Source organism: Chiloscyllium punctatum, chromosome 2 (genome assembly GCF_047496795.1).
Source record: "Chiloscyllium punctatum isolate Juve2018m chromosome 2, sChiPun1.3, whole genome shotgun sequence".
In the NCBI taxonomy this organism is placed as follows: domain Eukaryota; kingdom Metazoa; phylum Chordata; class Chondrichthyes; order Orectolobiformes; family Hemiscylliidae; genus Chiloscyllium; species Chiloscyllium punctatum.
The window spans coordinates 147823109-147845365 of record NC_092740.1 but is presented as its reverse complement, the minus strand read 5'-3'; the positions used below and the strand labels follow the sequence as shown (position 1 = coordinate 147845365).

Genomic DNA, 22257 nt, shown 5'->3' with positions numbered 1-22257 from the left:
ACAGCTGTCATCACTTTACCGACGATTGAGACTAGACTGATGGCAATTAGCCAGATTGGAATTGCTCTGCTTTTTAGGTACAGGCCATGTCTGGCCAATTTTCCACATTGTCGGCCAGACGTCAGTCTTCTAGCTGTACTGGAACAGCTTGGCTAGTGGTGAAGAAAGTCCTAGAGCACAAGTTTTCAGGACTATTGCTGGAAGGTTGACAGGGCCCATAGCCTTTGCAGTCTCCAGCGCTTCCAAAATGTTTCTTGATATCATATGGAGTGAATTCAATTGGCTGAACACTAGCATTTGTATATATTAAGTTATATACAGGCAATATTAATTTAGTGGGCTTATCACCAAAAGCTTCTCAAGTGTCAAATGGGCATCTTACCCAATGGTTAAGTAACCTCCTATCAATTAAACTGTCCTTCAATTTGAATATTTTCAATATGTAAATTATTTCAGGAAATACTTCAAATCTGTAGCTGTACCCAATCTAAAACTACTGACCAAACAATCTTTCCATTACATTAATGCACAACTGGCTTCAGTACCAACTTACCACACTTTCTTGTAGACTATTTGGAAGGCTGGTTGTTGAAATTCCATGTGCAGGCCGCTGAGATACATCCAAATTTTGCAATGGACCACCTACACTGTAACTTCGGATTAAAGATGCTGTCCGTTTCGGAGGTTCATTGTTTACATTGCCCAGCAAATCCTCAGAGTCCTTTGGTAAAACACTTGTCATAAAAAAAAGAGAAATAAATTAATTGCTTCTACAAAATCATAGCATCACAAATGGCCTATTCCACACTGCAGGGAATCTATGACTTTCTATGACTAAGTAGTACAATACAGGTCGTGGCCAGGAGGTCGATCAATGCTTCTCTCTGGAAAATAATCCAAATCAATCAGTTGTCCTTTGCTACTTTTTCCACATATCCCTGCAGTTTATTTCTTCTTACAAATACTGACTCAATTCTATTTTGGAAGTTACGATTGTATCTGGTTGTAACAACCTGAGCTAACAAATGCTCTTTTCACTTCCCTGTGCCTGCCAAGTGGCAGAATTGCATAGTGACATACAAATTTTGCTTTGTTAGACATAAATACACTTCAAGTTTGCTGAAGCTCTCAAAGTACATTTTGCTCCTCTTTGAAACTTGCTTTGCAAGTCGTCGGATTGTGAAAGGTTCAGCTCCAGTCCGGTCACAAATGGGATTGTACACAAGTCAGAACACAATGAAAGACAATATCAAAAAGCTATTTGTAAGTACAAGGAAAAGTCTGTATGTTGGATCTTTCGACTTAATATTAGGAACCCCTGTATGGGATCACGTTTATGAATTCAAGCGTTAAGTTAGATGCTGGTAAATCATGACCCCGTCTGTAGCACAGAATTGCATTAAGCAGAATTAGAACTCCAGGTTTGTTTAAACATCTATTGGAAGCCAATCAACATGAACATGTTGTTAGCACGAGTGTATGCGTTTAAAACCTCAAACTCTTTACAACAGACAAGTAATAGGACACAGCATGTTACCAAAATGATCATGCCATACACATGAATAAAACAAAGCTTGTCTTCCTCTGGTTTGCTAAGGTTCACCCAAGAGTTTTGCAGCTCAAGGAAGAAATAAAGTTGGGAAACAAAACAGTGTGGTTAGACAACGAAACTAACAAGAAGGGAACAAAGACTATTTGACTGCTGATTACAGAAACATTACCATTTATCTTCAGAAGAGGACTCTTCCTGCGTTGATATGGGAATAGATGAATCTGCTGAATTTACTGTATTGGATGCTGCTGGAACAGTGGCAGCTTTCTGTAAGGCAGGTTCAGCTCCTGTGGTTACACTGTTACTGTGCAAACTATCGCCAGATACACTCGACTTTAAGAAAAAACTGAGGAAAATAATAATTGTAGACTTCAATTCAGATAGTAATCACAAATGCAGACAAAACATTAATAAGTCCCTGTGAAAAAGTAAATCTGCACACCTATCAAATTGTTTCAACAATAATTAAGCAGTTTTATCTCCAGTCAATATTATCTTTGCTGCAGCATGATTCAGGTACCAAAACATGAATGGCATTTCATTTGTTAGAAAAAGTACACAAGACACTTAACTGTAATATTTCTCTTAATACACAAAGAAAATAGCAGTTACCATTTTCCTTCATATATTTTCAGAACCCATACCACAGCAAATTGCTGACACCAGCTGAGCAAGGAGGAACCAACTGAGTCAGGTGGGAGAATAAACTAAGTCAATGCCAGTCTCCTCTCCAACCCCTCTACCCTGCTGCATGTCTCAAAGAGATTGAAAGAATATTTTATTCATGAATACAAGAATATGCAGTACCAAATATGAGAATTTATAAACTACAGCAAAAAACACAAGTAATTCAATACCTGCCAGTATCTCGCAGATCCTTAAACTCAATGTTTAGAACTGGCAAAAAAGTATTTTTACAAAACGGACAAGTGGTGTTAAGATTTGAATCATCCGCACTCCAGCCAGACATAATCTCCTCATCATAAACTAAAGCTTCACAGACACGACACTGAGAACAGCTGGACATCAATACCTTTTCAGGGAAAGAAATAATGAAGGCGAAGTTAATCAAATGCATCCATCTTTTAGAACAAGTTACCCTGTTAGAAAAATAACAAGATATAATATAATTCTTGATTCAAATGACAAATAAATTAGCAAGGTGTTCCTTGCATTAACTTGGCTGCAATTAAAAAATGCAATAACAAAATATTCTGAAATATGACATGCTGGTGGGATGCGCATTTAAATTACTCTATGGAAGCAAAACTACGATTAACTTCAGTTGCTTTAAGTTGGTTCAATGTTTTCATGTACTAAATTCTGTACACATTACCAAACTTGGCAGTCAGAAACATTACTGAAGACATTAGGTAATTGTGAATGGCAAGAGTTTCCTTTTCTATGCTTGAATTACTGCACTTCTCTTTAAATGAATGAAATGGAAATTACTCTTGGGTATAAGTTCAACTGCAACATTCTTAGAAGTAGGTTTCATAGCAAAAAGCTTGACAGCGTAATAACATCCCACATAAAAAGAAATAAATGAGTCTGACAATCCAAAGTTGATGACTGGTGTTCATAGTGCTTAGGCTATGAGCCAGTAGGTTATCACAAAGGGCTCGCCTTCTCAACGTTGCCTTTTGTCTGTGGCATGGTGAACCTCAGGTTAAACGCACCAACAATTGGTCTCTCCCTAATGAGAAAGCAGCCTTGTGCCCAGCAAGGTTACCTTTAACCTTTCATTGTGATGTTGGTAGACATACTGGAGATTACAAATGAAGGACCACAGTATGAGCTGCAAAGTTAAAAAACACCAACTACTAAAATTCTTAAGAAATTCTCATTATTTGCATCTTTTTGTTTTCCTTTTTCATCACTGGGCCTAACATTTACAATCAAATATATACTCCAAAACAGTCATTTACAAAGCTGAAATATTATTTGGTTAGGATGCCAGAGCGCTATTTCAGTTTTTACTTCGAGAAAAATACCAACTTTAGTATAATGTTGAGCCAAGTGGAAATTGAAACCTGGTGCTCTACAGGGAGCTTTCAAAAATTAGTTTAGAAACATGTAGCTGATGTGATAGAGAAAACATTGCCTCTGATCAAATTAAGTAGTTTGAGAGCAGATACCAGCTTCACAACACTTGCAAATCATAATATTCATTAATATGTTTGTTGATTGCACAATATTTGCTCTCTATACCCGATTTACGAACAAATATTATGTATAGGTCAAACTCACCGCATCTCAATCAAGTCTCAATGCAAATGTAATCATTTTTAGTACAAAATTAGCTTAGTTCAATTGCGATTGCTCTTAATTCGGAGTCATTCAAGCACAAACCTTGAACATGGAATCTCGGATGATTCTCCAGTACAGCACTGAGTGACAACAGACACCATTTTTTCAGATGGTATGTTAAAACCATGCATTACCTTTTTTTCTCCAAAAAAAAAGATGAGATGTGGGAGTGGCTGGCTGGGCCAGTATTTATTGCCCATCCCTAGTTGCCCTTAAGATAGTTGTGAACTGCCTTTTTGAATTGCAGCAGTCCATTTGATGTAGGCAGGCCCACAATATCACTAAGAAGAGAGAAATCCAGGATTTTGACCCACTGACAGTGAAGGAACAGTGGTATACTTCCAAGTCAGATGGTGATTGGATTGGACGGGAACCTGCAGATGGAGGTGTTACCATGTATCTGATACTCTTGTTCCAAGAGATGGTAGTTGTCACAAGTTTAGAAGCTGCTGTTTGAATAGTCTTGATGAATTTCCAAGGCATATTTTGGGAGTCTGGAGATGTGTAGTTAGTTCAGTTCAGTTTCTGGTCAATGGTAACCCCCTTGGACATTAATATGAGGGAAGCAGGAGTGAAATCACTGGATGTCACAGGTTACCTCCATTGCACAATTCTGGAAAATACTTGACGTACTGGCACACTGGGAAGACCCATGATCTGACTTCTCAGGATCATTTTCCTTTCCTACTTTAGATGAATGTGCAGCAGGTTAATTCTGTCTTGATGGAGATGGTCATTGCCTGGCAGTTACATGATATGAATGTTACTTGTGACTTGTCAACCCAACCTGGTCACTGTCCAGGTCTCGCTGCAGCTGGATATGGACTGCTTCCATATCGGAGGCATCGTGAATACTGTTGGACACTGCTGACCGTGCAATCAAATCAGCCTGCAGATAGTGCGCAAGTACGACTTAACACCTAATATTTCAAGAAGTTTTGTTTTTAACATTTTGGTTTGTTGTTTTAAGAATGATGTCCATAATTTCTCCAAAATAAAAAAACTTTTTTCTTACCTCCATTGCACAATTCTGGAAAATACTTGACGTACTGGCACACTGGGAAGACCCACGATCTGACTTCTCAGGATCATTTTCCTTTCCTACTTTAGATGAATGTGCAGCACCTAGTTGAGTGCAACATTAAGATAAAACATAAAAATCAAAATACCCATTGATATGTAGGGGAAGGTAGCTTACATAGCATATTATAGAGGCCTTGATTTCAGTGCTAACACAGAAATGACAATGTTGGCAAAGAAAGCTACCTACTGAAATTAAGGAATCTGTGCACAGATTTTGTTGGAATCAGCATCAGTTTGATTCTTTACACCAACAAGGAATTATTAGGTGCCCAAAAAACAGATAGGGCATCACACATGGGAAGACAGAAGTAATTCTCTCAAACAGTAAGTCAGGAAATAAAATTCCATTCATCTCCTTTACTCTTAATGAGATTAGGAAAATATGGTTGAGGATTATCAGATCTGCCATGAGCTCACTGAATGGGCTGTAAATTCAATGGGCTGCAAGGCCATTTGTGGGCGGCACGGTGGCACAGTGGTTCAATTCCCGCCTCAGGCGACTGACTGTGTGGAGTTTGCACGTTCTCCCAGTGTCTGCGTGGGTTTCCTCCGGGTGCTCCGGTTTCCTCCCACAGTCCAAAGATGTGCAGGTCAGGTGGATTGGCCATGCTAAATTGCCCGTAGTGTTAGGTAAGGGGTAGATGTAGGGGTATGGATGGGTTGCGCTTCGGTGGGGCGGTGTGGACTTGTTGGGCCGAAGGGCCTGTTTCCACACTGTAAGTAATCTAAATCTAATCTAAATCTAATCTAAATCTAATCTAAATCTAAATCTAATCTAAACCTACTATTGCTCCTGTGTCTTATGGTCTTATAGTGAGCAAAATGAATGGCTGGATTGTACACTTGGGATTAAGCTGGAAACCAAGACAGCAACATCAAATGTAGAAAAACAAATGGTGGTTTGATGGTCTGTGAGGCAGGGCGTGGAATGAAGATGGAAAGGGGATGAAAGAAATGGGTTGCTGTTTATAGAAATGCTGGGCTAATACTCAGAAGATTGAGAGGGTGTTTATTGACATAAGGTGCTTAACTGGGTAGATAGTGACAATCTCGCGGGAGAAACCTGAACCAGGGGCACAGCTCAGGATAACAGGCCATCCATTTAAGACAGAGTTGAGGAGGAAGGTATTTTCTTAGAGCTGAGAAGTTTCGGAACATTTTTGTATTGATGTGTCCATTTATTTTACAGAACACTACAGTCAAATTAAATTTGACTATAATTGTGTTAGTGATACATAGGAGGTATCAAATATAGTCATGGGTTTGTGATGAGTAAGCTGGAAAGAAAAAGCTCAAAAATGACTCGATCAATAGTCTTAGCGATGCAGCAATTTAAAAATCTAATTAAAAAATCCAAAATAACCAGCTTTAAAGCACAAAGTATTTAGATGGTTTACAGACAAAGCATGAATTTCTGGTTTAAAATTCAAATACAACATTCTACTAGTTTTAACTAACCAGTCAGGGGCTGTTTACCAGTATCACTGCTGTTGCTGCTGCCACCAAGGCTTGTATTGCTTTGGTTAAGCCCATTTGTTGGCACCGTCATAGGCAGACCTACTCTTTCAGTTGGGCTTCCACTACAGCTATAATCCTGAATACCAGGCGGAAAGTTGAATCCTGAATCATCAAAATGTTCATCCTGAACATGGAAAGAAGCAATTAATTCAACCAGTTGAACAGTTGTTCATTTCAAAATGGTTAGCAAAGAAATACGATACAGACATCGAGCAAGTGCTGCATTATAGCTAACAATGGACACGTAAACTAAATATTTATTACTCAAGGAAATTGGGAAATCCCCGGCAATTACAGACCAGTAAGTCTCACGTCTGTCGTCTGCAAGGTGTTAGAAAGGATTCTGAGGGATAGGATTTATGACCATCTGGAAGAGCATGGCTTGATTAAATGCTGTCAACACGGCTTTGTGAGAAGCAGGTCATACCTCACAAACCTTATCGACTTCTTTGAAGATGTGACTAGAAAAGTTGATGAGGGTTGAACTGTGGATGTGGTGTATATGGACTTCAGCAAGGCATTTGATAAGATTCATGGTAGGCTCATTCAGAAGGTCAGGAGGAATGGGATACAGGGGAACTTAGCTGTCTGGATACATAATTGGCTGGCCAACAGAAGACAGCAAGTGGTAGTAGAAGGAAAATATTCTGCCTGGAAGTCAGTGGTGAGTAGTGTTCGATGAGAAAGTGAGGACTGCAGATGCTTGGAGATCAGAGCTGAAAATGTGTTGCTGGAAAAGTGCAGCATGTTAGACAGCATCCAAGGAGCAGGAGAATTGACGTTTCGGGCATGAGCCCTTCTTCAGGAGTGGTGTTCCCCAGGGCTCTGTCCTTGGGCCTCTATTGTTTGTAATTTTTACTAATGACTTGGATGAGGGGATTGAAGGATGGGTCAGCAAGTTTGCAGACGACACAAAGGTTGGAGGTGTCGCTGACAGTATCGAGGGCTGTTGTAGGGTGCGGCAGGTAACTGACAGGATGCAGAGATGGGCTGAGAGGTGGCAGATGGAGTTCAACCTGGATAAATGCGAGGTGACGCATTTTGGAAGGTCGAATTTGAAAGCTGAGTACAGGATTAAGGATAGGATTCTTGGCAGTGTGGAGGAACAGAGGGATTGAGTTTAAGAGTCGTGAGATCTTGTTGCAGCTCTATAAAACTTTGGTTAGACCGCACTTGGAATACCGTGTCCAGTTCTGGTCGCCCTATTATGGGAAAGATGTGGATGCTTTGGAGAGGGTTCAGAGGAGGTTTACCAGGATGCTGCCTGGACTGGAGGGCTTATCTTATGAAGAGAGGTTGACTAAGCTCGGACTTTTTTCATTGGAGAAAAGGAGGAGGGGGGACCTAATTGAGGTATACAAGATAATGAGAGGCATAGATAGTCTCTGGCTATCGACTCTATCTCCCAGGACAGAAATGGCTAACACGAGGGGTCAGTTTTAAGCTGGTTGGAGGAAAGTATAGAGGGGATGTCAGAGGCAGGTTCTTTACACAGAGAGTTGAGAGAGCATGGAATGCATTGCCAGCAGCAATTGTGGAAGGAAGGTCATTGGGGACATTTGAGAGACTGCTGGACATGCATATGGTCACAGAAATTTGAGGGTGCATACATGAGGATCAATGGTCAGCACAACATAGTGGGCTGAAGGGCCTGTTCTGTGCTGTACTATTCTATGCTCTATGTTCTAAGTCAGTTAGATAGCAGTTCACATCTCCGACTTAGCAATATTTAATATCACAACAATTGTAAAACTGAGATATTATGCTTCTCTGCACCTTAGAACAGTGATAATTGCTAGGATTAATGCCCAGGGCTGTAGGTGTTGGTGGAGGCCACCAATCTATTCACATTCAGTTAAGTCAAATAGTATATTATTCCAAGTAAATTTTAGCCATTGCTATCTACTCTGTACTTGAGTAAATAGAAAGATCAAATGCACATTTGAATAATTGAAAGTACTTTTTAAAAAAAATGATAAAAAATGAAAAAAAGTTGGCTCGACCTGATTCAAAACTTCATCAATGGAACTTCAGCAATTACCAGCACAGAAAGGGGCCATTTTCCATTCATTTGGAATAATGTGAGCGGTTTTAGGCCCCATGTCTAAGGATAGGCTGGCCTCGGACAGGGTCCAGAGGTGGTTTACAAGAACAGTTATGGGAATGAAGGGCTTGTCATATGAGGAATGTTTAAGGACTCTGGGTCTGCCTTCAATGGATTTTAGAAAGATGAGGCAGGGATGGGATTGGACCGAAATTTACAGAAGATTGAGAGGCTGCATGGAGTGGGACATGGATAAAATAATTTCCATTTGTTGTAGAGACTAGGACTCAAGGGCACAGTCTCAGAATGAAGGGGACAACCCTAGAGAACTGAAATGAGGATGGATTTCTTCAGCCAAAGAATGGTGAATCTGTGGAACTCATTGCCACAGAAGATTGCAGAGGCCAAGTCATTGAGTGCATTAAGACAGAGATAGATTCATGATTAATAAATGGATCAATCTAAGGTAAAGAGGTGATGGCAGGGGAATGGGTTGAGAAACATACCACACGATTGAATGGCAGAGCAGATTCGATGGGACAAATGGTCTAAGTCTGCTCCTGTATCTTAGGGTCTTGCAATCACAACCTGCCATAATCTATGCTGACTTCTATGATAAAGCTCAAACTAATCTTATGGCCCTGTTTTTGACCCATAAATCTGTAGCAGTAAATCTAAAAGCAGTAACTTCAGCTACCAAGAAATAAAAACCAAGTTGTCTTATTTGCCAATCATCTCATCTTCTGGCATCAACCGGAAATATTAGATTTTCCCTTTTCCCACATGTTGTCCACAGAGAGTTTTCAGCCTTTTTGTTCTTACTTCAGGATTTGTGGTATTCAAGGTATTTTTCTTTTGTCTCTCTTCTGTCAGCTACATCCATGCAATTGCCCAGCTAATAACTGAAATACTTCAGCATTAATTCAATTCCTGCTCAAATCATTGTCTCTTCAGTGACTCCATCTACCAAATATAATATTTAATCTTTCCGCCTTATTCAATCCAAAACAAAATTTCAAACTTCACATCCTGGCCATGACCAAGGCTGTTGCTTTTACTCGAGCAACATTGTAGGCCTTCTCCAATTACAGCTCAAACATTAATCTCTGCATTTGTCATGTTCAGGCTCAATTGCTTTAATCGTCCCTGAGTTTCTCTACTGTCACCAACACAAACATACCCAAAATTCCACAATTTACATCCTGTCCTACATGATAATTCCAATTCTTGCTGACACTCAATTTCTTCCTACTCAGTTGCCTTCATTCACCCATGATCTTTCCCCATGTGATTTCTGTGACACAATTTAGTATTTTATCTTAGTCTCACAATACTGTGTAATTCCTCTTCACTTCAGATGCTACAAGTGTGTTCAGCCATTAAGACCCTAATTGCCTTTCTGAATTATGCCTTCTTCCTATTCTGTTAAATGCTCTCTCAAAAACCAAGAAATGAATTATAACTTTTGACACTCTGAACTCTAAAAATGCTGCTATCTTACACCTCAAACATGTTGGTGGACATTCCTCCATATTATAATTTAAAATAAGCAGCAGAAACAAAGCAATAACATTCTGACTCAAGAAACACTTTCCAACAAAAGGAACACCTTTAAAGGAAAGGTATAATATCTCACCAACAAAACCAATAAAAACACCTATCACAGCATGTGATTTCAAATTATATTCAGGACTATTATGGGTGATATGTTTCTCAACCCTGTTCCCCTGCCTTCTCCCCATAACCTTCGATCTATTTACTAATCATGAACCTATCTAACTGTCTTAAATACGCTCAATGACTTGGCCTCCATGACGTTCTGTGGCACTGAGTTCCACAGATGCCCCCGCCTCTGGCTGAAGAAATTCCTCATTTCAATTATGAAAGGTCGTCCCTTCATTTTCAGGTTGTGCCCTTGAAGTGTGATCTCTCCTACAAATGGAAATATTTTATCCATGCCCCACTCTATCCAGGTCACTCAATATTCTGTCAGTTCAATCAGAATCCCCTAGGTGATTATACTATTAGCAAGTTTTGAGAAGATTTGTAGCTCAGATTGAGGTTCTGGATGTTGGTTTGCTCACTGAGCTGGAAGGTTCATTTTCAGATATTTCGTCACCCTACTAGGTAACATCTTCAGTGGGCCTCCGGATGAAGCTTCACCCAGAGTCTCACTGATGTTACCTAGTACGGTGACAAAATGACTGAAAACGAACCTTCTAGCTCAGCGAGCAAACCTACATCCTGATGATACTATGGCTTGAGGTGGTGCATTTTGTCCTGGTATTTTTTTAAATGAAGTAAGGTTGAGACAGAGGCCTTGAGCAGTGAAGTAAACAGCTTGTGAGACCTTTTTTTTAAAAAAAAAATGTTGGTACAATTGAAGCAGCCTGAATGGATGTGGCCAAGCTCCTACAAAACCAGGATTTTAAATTTTAGCTTTCAGCAGTTTGAGATCTTGAAGCTTGATGTGGAAGCTCTCATTGCTCTCTCTCTAATAGAGAAGAGGTGGGGTTGTCTTCCTGCTGCTAGAGTTGCAATATGAGACAATCAATTTTACTGAATTTGCATTTGCCAAGGGTATATTTATGGGATGCTACTATATTGGAACAGTAATTAGCATGATAGAATTGTGGTTCATCTAATGATTTTATTTTTGTTTTGTCTGCATTTTAACCTTAGTGTAATAATAAAGTTGGTTTTGTCTAACATTGGGTACTTTGACCAACTGAATTGCATCTCAAACATAATGCCTTACACTTACCTTTAAAATAAGAAAAAGTTAGGATATAGGCTACCTTCCTAACAGATTTTGAGGGGTTAGGTCTGGTCCGTAACAAATTGCGAGCTCTTGTCAGGATCAAAATCTCTATAATTCTATATTGGGTTTAGGATTATTGGACTCAAGGCAAAGAGTGGTGAGTGTTGTTTTTTTTCAGGTGCTGTATTTGGTCAGTTTAAACAGGGTGTGCCTTATGAAAAAATGGCTCTTTCAGTCACTAAGAGTTTCCTGAGGGTGGAAGTCGTCACTTTGGATGTTTTACACTAAAAGTGAGCAAGGCAAAGCTTTTGGAATTGACAAAAACAGTTGAAAGTGGAGCTGCGTGTGTCTATGAGGAAAGGGGTAATAATTGTAATACAGAACAACCGCAGTTATCCGATCAATTATCTGAATTTCGAATTATCCAAACAAGATCTCAAGGTCCCGTAAAAACATTATCCATTATCTGAGCAATCAGTTTTCTGAACAAAATACTCCCTGCCCATCTCAGGATAATCGAGATTGTTCCGTACATACATTTGGAATAGTCAATTTTGCTTGATTGCTGACATGTGCTTTGAAAGTACTCAACAGTCATTAAAAGAGATAAGATATGGCATGTAGATTATTCTTCTTGGCTGATGACATTACACTCCCCTAACTGCACACCTAGACTAAGAGTTGAAGCCAGACCTGTTGGGATTGAAATCTTTCTCCTTACAAAGTACAGCACAATTTTAGAATGGTAAACCACAACTGGCAATTATGTTAGTTTTAAAACTGAGATAGATAAAATTAAAGGCAATCAAAACATATTGAGGGAGATTAAGGAATCAACTCGTGATCCTACTGTTCTTGCAAACTACTGTCTGATTTTCAACCTTCCTTTCCTTTCAAAGTCCATGAATATATTGTTACTTCCTAGGTCTTGAATCCACTTGTGCTAAACAACCAAACTACTTATCCGACATTAGCTGCTATTTCTTCCGATTAAACATTGGAGGGACTAAAGCCATCTATTTCCCATTCCAAACTCGATCCCCGAGTGATGGAAGTTTAAGATTAAATCAATCTGTTTGCAATGATATGAAATTAAACCAAAAGATAAGATTTCGGCCACACTAAAACTTCCCATTTTCACTTCTGATCGAATTTCATGAGTCTTCATTCTTCAGTTGCCAAAGACTAATCCCTGCTTTCCTTTCCTTCCAATCTGTTTCTAGTTGGTCTCCCACATTCACCACTCTGCAATCTGAACGCCATATAAAGTTCTGCCACATGCATCTTAATCCATACCATGTCCCACTCCATAATCACCCCTGTGCTCAATGACTCAGATCAGCCACCCAAGACAAGCAAAGTCATGATTTAAGATTCTCATCCTTGCTTTCAAATCTCTTCACGGCCATACACATCCCTCCCCTACATCTTCTCCAGTAGCACAATCTACCAAGGTAACTCTAATTCTGGCTTTTTGGACACCCCAGATTTTGATCATTCCACAACTGATTGTTGCAGCTTCAGTTGCCTGGGAGTTGAGCTTTAGAATATACTGAAACCATTCCACCTCTCTACCTCACCATTCTCCCTTGAGGCCCTACTCAGAGCCAAATTCCTAGGCTAGGATTGATGTAATACTTTGTCTTGTAACATTCCTCAGAAGCACTTTAGTATCTTATTATGTTAAAGGTGTAATATAACTATGCTGTTATTTATAAATAGGTTTTTATTAATGATGAGGTAAAGGCAGTAATATGAATTTTGGTTACAGATCAGCCAAAATCAAAATGATTTAAGGAATTGACTCAAGGGGCTAAAAAGTCAACAGGGCCCATGTCATCTACTTGGTTCGATAGTCTAGTATTGGAGGAAGCCAGTTGTAAAGACAGCTGTCGATATACTGGATCAAAGAGTTGCCAACGTCTGTAGTGGGAAAACTCAACATCATCCTCATTGTTTTGGCCTTTCCTTACTTCATCTGCCAATGTCATATCCACCCATTCAACACATGGATGATTTAATATGACATGATAAACAACATTGCTTTTAACACGAGAAAGCGAGTGCACTGCCTAAATGGACAGCACCGTTGAACCGTCTAAAATATAATGGACAAGTCTTCATTTCCATCTATCAGTATCCACAGCCAGAACGAGAACACTTACAAATAAAATGCCAACAAATTAAGTTTGGACCTTTACCACCAATTCAGCTCTGGCCAGATGCCCACCATCACAATGTTCATAAGATATCTAAAACGTGCAACGTTACAGATGTAATTGAGAAGCTAAAAAAACTGACACCAAGTTACAAATTGCACTGTTGTGCTCTGATATACAGGAAAAAGGTTAGATGCATTTACCAACGACACAACATACAAGTAATAAAAATACACTTCGGTATCCGCAAAACAGTTGCCTTGAAAGAATGCATAAATACTACTTTACTTTAAATGACATTGATCTTCATTCTTTCTGAAGACAATGAGCCTTCCAACAATACCAAGTTCTCCTTACTGAAAGAAATCATAAAACTACATACCACTGACTTTAAAATATCACTTTCACAAACAATGCTTGTGCAACTAGGTAGATTTTTCTATTCATAAACCTGGTCATAATTCTCAAATGATAGTGACAATTAATTGTTAAATCATTTCCTATTCCTACAGTTTTCTCAAAGAAAACCCCACATGCAGGGAGCGTAAATATTGCCTAACCTCATCATCAGAGTAGGAGTACGCTGATGCCACAGCTCCCCACATCTTGCTAGCAACATTTGCTGCTTGCTTCATGCCTGACTTAAGTACATCCATCTTGGGTCCAGACAGCAGGTTGTCAATTTTAAATCCTGAAAATGATGTAACGATGGACCCCAAGGAGCCATGCTGGCTGTTCCGGACCAAGGCAGTTAGTGAAGTTGAACGCATTTTCTGCGAAACTGGTATTTTCGGCTGCCCAGCAAATGTTTTTGACCTTGAGACAGATTTGGATGGTGTTTGTACATCCTCTGGTGGAGCAGGGCTCGATGGGAGACTTGACCTTCTTTCTTGTGCATGACAGTGAACTCCATCATGGTCATTTGATGGCTTCTCTTCAATCTCAGTTTTGTGCAGTTCCATACTGGCTGATTTACCCCCAAGAGGGCTCTTAAGATTCATATACATTTCAATTTCATCTGCAAGTTTTCGAGACACAACTGGTGGTAAAGTCTTCTCTTCGATTTTGGAAGGGATTTTCTTCTCTGTTTCTGAGGCCAGTAATGATAATGGATCAAAACCTACCTTAACATCCTCTCTTTCTACAGACTTAATCGCAGAGTGCACACTAGTCCTATTCTGCATTGGATCTTGATTTTCTTCACGAATTGGAAGAATAGCTTCTGGTTCAATCTGTAAATCACCCTTTACAAAAACTGAATTGTTTGATTTCATTGTACTTTCAGCATCAACATGATATGGATCTGATGGTTCCATCATATGTGAGATTCTGTTCTCTGAAGCATCAAAGATGGCTCTGCTGTCACCACCTTGACCTTGCGCAGTTTGATGAGTTGAGTGATCCAATAATGGAGCGGTCTTCATCTTAGACATATCTTTGGCATTGCACAGAGCAGCAGCCAGGATCTTGGCATCTGCACCCATAGTCTCAGCTATCTCATTTGGATCAGTTTCGAGGGTCCCTTTCTTAAGTAACATGTTCGAACGTGTATCGGCACTGAAACTGCAGCTCCTTTCTGCCCAGAACTTTTGCCGCTGCTGGGTCTTCCCGCTGTTTGGCCTATGTGCCTGGGGACTAGATTCACCCACTCCATCACCATCTTGATAATGGTCATTGCTGTCCAGTAGCAGGCTAGCCAAATGGTCTAGAATTGAGAAGATCATGAAAGTAAAAGATTAATTTTTCAAGTCATGCAATTCATTACTTTCTATTTTCAATAAATCAACAGTGATGCTTTAAAACAAAGCAAAAGGTAGAATTGTAAGGAATCTCTATTGTTAAGAGGTTCGGCTGAAATGCAATATTTTGGGTGGCTAGGATAATTTTTTAAAGGCCTTAATCAGAACAAATACTACAATTTATCCAAGGGAGTCTTACGTCAAAAATACTTAATAGATAGTTGGCATCACAAAAAGGTTAACAGAATTGTAAATAATCCTGACCACAACTACATATTTAAGGGAAGCAGATGCAAGGTGGCTTGAGGGAAGAAAGGAGGTAGGAAATTACCTTAACCTAGACTTATGTCCTACATTCAAGAGCTTTGCCAGCAAGAGAGATGGGGAAAATTGAGAAATGAATGAGAAAAAGGACCAAACCAAACAAAAAACAAAAATCACAATTCAATTATCTACTACTACTTTTGAAGCAAATTTGAAAGAAGCCTTTTGAAAAGCAATAACCAACACTTCAACAGCTAAAAAAAAATTGGCACAGTAGCAGCATTCCTCTGTCACAGCTGGAAGGTCAAGAGTTCAAATCGCATTCCAGAGACGAGGACACAAACTTCAGGCAGCATTTCTGAGTAGCACTGAGAGACTGCTAGATATTTCTAATCATGGGGTCCAGAAAGTGTTTCAACAACTCTGGAACACATGAGACTTGAACCAGAGTACAATTGTAACACTGGAAATGTGGCCACCTTACTCGCTGTAGGTTTTTGTGGGAAACCTCCTTCTGTGCGCCACTGGTAGTGAAATCATCGCCTATTGATACAGACCCATTGTATTATTTTGTACACCCATTGTATTTTGTCCATGTCTCTGTCATCACTTGAAGTCTATTGAACTTTAAAAATTGTACTATTAATAATTAGAGTGCCCCTATGTGTGTCTGTCTGAAATATGATGATGGAGAGGATACTTTTCACATTGGGACTTCATGGTGAAAAAAGAAGCTAAAGTCATTCCCACTGAGCATTTAAATGTGTCAGTTTGTTTTTTAAAAGGGTCTTTAATATGTGGAAAACTTCTCTAAGGAAGTTTCCGGTGGCACAAACAATTCCAAGACAATTGCTAAAGAATAAACTGATCAAATGCAAAGCACTGTAATGCAATACAATACTGGTAATAACAAGTAAGGAAAAAAATTGCTTACCATTATTTCCTTGTTTGCCAACAGGAGCACATTGCAGCTTTACAATGCTGCTACACGAATGAAGTTTTTCTGGTAAGCTGGAATTCTTACTGTTGTTGCTAACTGATTGATCCACATCAGAGCTGTTTGAGCCTTTACCTGTTGATAAAATACAAATGTGAATTTAGTTAAAAATGGTTCCTTCAAATTCAAAATCACATTTACATATGAAATAATAAGATTAGATTACAAGAGCAGAACATAAAGATGTGTAAAATTAGCAGGAAAGTGGAAGTGAGGAAAATTAGTCATGATTATACCAAATGGCAGGGCAGGCTTGAGGAGCATAGTCTCCATTTTTATGAGTGTTCATAACCCTTTCAACAGATACTTAATACAGAATAAACTGCAGAAAAACAATTTACATTCACATTGCGTTTCTAAAATAATGGGAGTTGTAAGGTAGCTCGCAGGAACATTATAAAACAACATGACACTGAATCATACATTAGGTCAGATACCAAAAACGTGATCAGAGAGGCATGAGGTGTACGGGCAGAATGAGGCCATTCTGCCAATCAAGTTGGATTCTGCCATTCAATGAAATCATTTCTGATCTGATAATCCTTGACTCTGCTTGCCTGCCAAAACCTGTCCATCTCAGCCTTGAATATAATCTACAATAAAGAATTCCAGACTTACTAACCTTGGAGAGAAAAATATTTCTCATCTCTGTTTTACTTGGCAGATCCTCACTCAGAAATGATGCCCTCTGGTCCTCGACTCTCCCAAAAAGGGAAACAACCTCTCCACATCCACCCTCTCAAGTGCCCTAATAGTCATGTAATGTTTCAAAAGTCATCTTTCATTCTTATAAACTTTAATGACCATACAGCCAAACAACTCAGATTCTCTCCATAAGAAAAGCCCTCTAATCGAGATCAATGTAGTGAGCTGCCTTTGGATAGCCATCAACACCAGTAAATCTTTTCTTGAAGAAGGAGCCCCAAGTTGTTCACAGTCTTGCAGCTGTGGTTTGACTTGTGTCTTGTACAGTTTTAGTAAGATTTCGCCATTTTTACACTCAATTCCCTTTGAAATAAAGGCCAAAATTTTATTTGCCTTCCCTATTACCTGGTGAACTTGGATGCTAGGTGGAGAATCATACAGCACAGAAAAAAAAAACACTTTAGCCCAACTCATCCAAAACACTCCGTGGGTTTCCTCTGTGTGCTTTGGTTTCCTCCTACATTCCAAAGATGTGCAAATCAGTTGAATTGGCCATGCTAAATAGCCCATAGCATTCAGAGCATCAGTCAGAGGGAAATGGGTCTGGGTGGATTACTCTTTGGAGGATCAGTGTGGACTTGCTGGGCCGAAGGGCCTGTTTCCACACTGAGTAATCTAATCTATCGCTACATTGACACCAAATAGCAGTAATCACATATGCCGCCTTTTAAATTGTGATCTCAGACAATTTCTTGTATACATGAACCATGATGGCGAATACCCTTGCCAACGTTTATAGGTGTGCCAGCGAGAGAATTCTGTCTGGATGTATCACTACCTGGGATGGCAACTGTACCGGTTAAAATCAGAGACTGTTACAGAAAATAGTGAGTTCGGCCCGGACAATCACAAAGGCCAACCTCCCATCTATATAGAGGTAAAAACAATAACTGCAGATGCTGGAAACCAGACGCTGGATTAGTGGTGCTGGAAGAGCACAGCAGTTCAGGCAGCATCCAACGAGCAACGAAATTGACGTTTCGGGCAAAAGCCCTTCATCAGGAATAAAGGCAGTGAGCCTGAAGCGTGGAAAGATAAGCTAGAGGAGGGTGGGGGTGGGGAGAGAGTAGCATAGAGTACAATGGGTGAGTGGGGGAGGAGATGAAGGTGATAGGTCAAGGAGGAGAGGGTGGAGTGGATAGGTGGAAAAGAAGATAGGCAGGTCGGACAAGTCAAGGGGACAGTGCTGAACTGGAAGTTTGAAACTAGGATGAGGTGGCGGAAGGGGAAATGAGGAAGCTGTTGAAGTTCACATTGATACCCTGGGGTTGAAGTGTTCCGAGGCGGAAGATGAGGCGTTCTTCCTCGAGGCGTCTGGTGGTGAGGGAGCCTGACCACCCTGGCCGACCCATTGTCTCAGCATGCTCCGGCCCCACTGAAGTCATCTCTACCTACCTCGACACTGTCCTATCCCCCCCCCAGTCCAGAAGCTCCACACATACGTCTGAGACACCACCTACTCCAAGGCTTCCGTTTCCCCGGCCCCCAACACCTCATCTTCACCATGGATATCCAATCCCTCTACACCGCCATCCGCCATGACCAGGGCCTCCAAGCCCTCCGTTTTTTCCTCTCCAGACGTCCCCAACAGTACCCTTCCACTGACACTCTCACTCGTTTGGCTGAACTGGTCCTCACCCTTAACAATTTCTCCTTTGAATCCTCCCACTTCCTCCAGACCAAAGGGGTAGCCATGGGCACACGTATAGGCCCCAGCTATGCCTGTCTCTTTGTTGGCTACGTAGAACAGTTGATCTTCCGTAATTACACCGGCACCACTCCCCACCTCTTCCTCCACTGCATTGATGATTGCATTGGCGCCACCTCGTGCTCCCGCGAGTATATTGAGCAATTCATCAACTTCACCAACACATTCCACCCTGACCTTAAATTTACCTGGACCATCTCTGACACCTCGCTCCCCTTCCAGGACCTCTCCATCTCCATTAGTGACGACAGACTTGACACTGACATTTTTTTTTACAAACCCACCGACTCCCATAGCTACCTGGATTACACCTCTTCCCACCCTATCTCTTGCAAAAACGCCATCCCGTATTCCCAATTTTTCCGCCTCCGCCGTATCTGCTCCCAGGAGGACCAGTTCCACAACAGGACACACCAGATGGCATCCTTCATTCAAGACCGCAATTTCCCTTCCCACGCAGTTAAAGATGCCCTCCAACGCATCTCGTCCACATCCCGCACCTCCGCCCTCAGACCCCACCCCTCCAACCGTAACAAGGACAGAACGCCCCGGTGCTCACCTTCTACCCTACAAACCTTTGCATATACCAAATCATCCGCCGACATTTCCGCCACCTCCAAAAAGACCCCACCACCAGGGGTATATTTCCCTCCCCACCCCTTTCCGTCTTCCGCAAAGACCATTCCCTCCGTGACTACCTGGTCAGGTCCACACCCCCCATCGAGCCATCCTCCCATTCTGGCACTTTCCCCTGCCACCGCAGGAATGTAAAACCTGTGCCCACACCTCCTCCCTCACCTCTATCCAAGGCCCTAAAGGAGCCTTCCACATCCATCAAAGTTTTACCTGCACATCCACTAATATAATTTATTGTATCTGTTGCTCCCAATGTGGTCTCCTCTACATTGGGGAGACTGGGCGCCACCTAGCAGAGCGCTTGAGGGAACATCTCAGAGACACCCGCACCAATCAACCAAACCGCCCTGTGGCCCAACATTTCAACTCCCCCTCCCACTCTGCCGAGGACATGGAGGTCCTGGGCTTCCTTCACCGCTGCTCCTTCACCACCAGACGCCTGGAGGAAGAACGTCTCATCTTCCGCCTTGGAACACTTTAACCCCAGGGGATCAATGTGGACTTCAACAGCTTCCTCATTTCCTCTTCCCCCACCTCATCCTAGTTCTAAACTTCCAGCTCAGTAACTGTCCCCTTGATTTGTCCGGACTTGTCCGACCTGCCTATCTTCTTTTCCACCTATCCACTCCACCCTCACTTCCTTGACCTATCACCTTCATCTCCTCCCCCACTCACCCATTGTACTCTATGCTACTCTCTCCCCACCCCCACCCTCCTCTCGGTTCTCTCTCCACGCTTCAGGCTCACTGCCTTTATTCCTGATGAAGGGCTTTTGCCCGAAACGTCGATTTCGCTGCTCGTTGGATGCTGCCTGAACTGCTGTGCTCTTCCAGCACCACTAATCCAGAATCCCATCTATAGAATCCATCGACCAGGCCCACTGTCAAGGAAAGGCCGCCAGCATTCTCAAAGATCCATCCCATCCTGGCAATGTTTTTCTACAACCTCTACCATCAGGGAGGTACAGATGCCTGAACACACATACCAGCTGGTTTCGCAACAGTTTCAAACCTATTGTTAGAATATTGAACGGACTCAAACTCTTAACATTCGCCTGTACCTGTGTTTTTGTTTTTGCCACTGTTTACCTATTATTTACTATCTCTGCTACTTAACTCAGTGATCTGCCTGTATTGCTCGCAAGACAAAGCTTTTCACTGTGCCTTGAAACAACGTGACAAACTCTATTCAATGCAATTCAATTCAATTCACTGGAAACTTATCTTGAAACAGTCATTTCACGTCATTGTCATAAATACACATTTGCAGTATATAATTTCCAAGTCGTTACATTCCATTAATTAGAAGCATTTCCAAGGTTTTATCTCCCTTTGCCATGTACCTGGCTTTAAGAGATGAACTTTGCTCAAATTGATCAGAAATTGCAACAGAAAACCATTCTCTGAAAACTTGGCTTCCCTAATGTTTGTCACCTCAGAATGAAGCAGCATTTACTTCTTGGACTCTTGTTTACAGTAATGCATCCATAGTAGAAGTAAATGATGCACAAAAGAAATGGTTTGACATGAACTCTAATGTGCTTCCACCCAGGGGTCTTTACAAAATGAAAGAAAATACCGAAGTTATGTTCTATTTGCAGTCACATTGATTGTCAATCTTCACCTCTTTCCTCTTTAATTGTACAGAATGAGTCAATTTCTATCAGCGTTTCTTCAGTGTCATCACGTCGAAGTTCATCTTTAGATCCATACCCTTGGTCTGACTGGGCACCTGTAAGAAAGCCAAATAAAGTATGAATTATTTATGTAAAGATATTTCACAAGAAATTAAGTTATTTATGCATTTTTGTCCCCAGTTAGTCCCTGTTCAAAGTCAAGTTAAAGTTATTTCGCTTTAAAACCATTAACAAAATAAAGACAACACACTTTTGAAATGTTGAGAGTTTCAATTTAATGTCATTTGCTAGAGTTCATGCTCTGTGCCCTCTTGCTTTGAAGACCTTTACTCAATGTTTCTGTTCCTGCGCTTAGTCCTCTAAATATTTCTTCTGTTCTTGCCCCTGCCCTCAGTCACTCTTTCTGGATTAGTGGTGCTGGAAGAGCACAGCAGTTCAGGCAGCATCCAACGAGCAGTAAAATCGACGTTTCGGGCAATAGCCCTTCATCAGGAATAAAGGCAGAGAGCCTGAAGGGTGGAGAGATAATCTAGAGGAGGGTGGGGGTGGGGAGAAAGTAGCAGAGTACAATGGGTGAGTGGGAGGGGATGAAGGCGATAGGTCAAGGAGGAGGGAGGAGTGGATAGGTGGAAAAGAAGATAGGCAGGTAGGACAAGTCATGGGGACAGTGCTGAGCTGGAAGTTTGGAACTAGGGTGAGGTGGGAGAAGGGGAAATGAGGAAACTGTTGAAGTCCACATTGATGCCCTGGGGTTGAAGTGTTCCGAGGCGGAAGATGAGGCGTTCTTCCTCCAGGCGTCTGATGGTGAAGGAGCTGTGGTGAAGGAGGCCCAGGACCTCCATGTCTTCGGTAGAGTGGGAGGGGGAGTTGAAATGTTGGGCCACGGGGGCGGTGTGGTTGATTGGTGTGGGTGTCCCAGAGATATTCCCTAAAGCGCTCTTCTAGGAGGTGTCCAGTCTCCCCAATGTAGAGGAGACCGCATCGGGAGCAACGGATACAATAAATGATATTGGTGGATGTGCAGGTAAAACTTTGATGGATGTGGAAGGCTCCTTTAGGGCCTTGGATGGAGATGGGGGAGGTGGTGTGGGCGCAGGTTTTGCAATTCCTGCGGTGGCAGGGGAATGTGCCAGGATAGGAGGGTG

At 41.3% G+C, this 22257-nt stretch overlaps 1 protein-coding gene across 10 annotated transcripts in view; it reads right to left on the bottom strand.

Annotated features, from left to right (window-relative positions):
• The window catches only part of dennd4c (DENN/MADD domain containing 4C), a 152286-nt gene that overhangs the window by 14859 nt on the left and 115170 nt on the right, over window positions 1–22257 (bottom strand). For 9 of the 10 annotated variants that reach the window (XM_072590161.1, XM_072590138.1, XM_072590159.1 and 6 more), the window contains 8 exons: window positions 21100–21207; window positions 16365–16502; window positions 13988–15132; window positions 6404–6587; window positions 4878–4987; window positions 2410–2585; window positions 1722–1898; window positions 554–734 (listed from right to left, as the gene is read on the bottom strand). In XM_072590161.1, the coding sequence (XP_072446262.1) occupies window positions 554–734; window positions 1722–1898; window positions 2410–2585; window positions 4878–4987; window positions 6404–6587; window positions 13988–15132; window positions 16365–16502; window positions 21100–21207 (2219 nt within the window). The remainder of the gene's footprint in view (window positions 1–553; window positions 735–1721; window positions 1899–2409; window positions 2586–4877; window positions 4988–6403; window positions 6588–13987; window positions 15133–16364; window positions 16503–21099; window positions 21208–22257) is intronic. The other variant, XM_072590120.1, reaches the window with a different exon arrangement.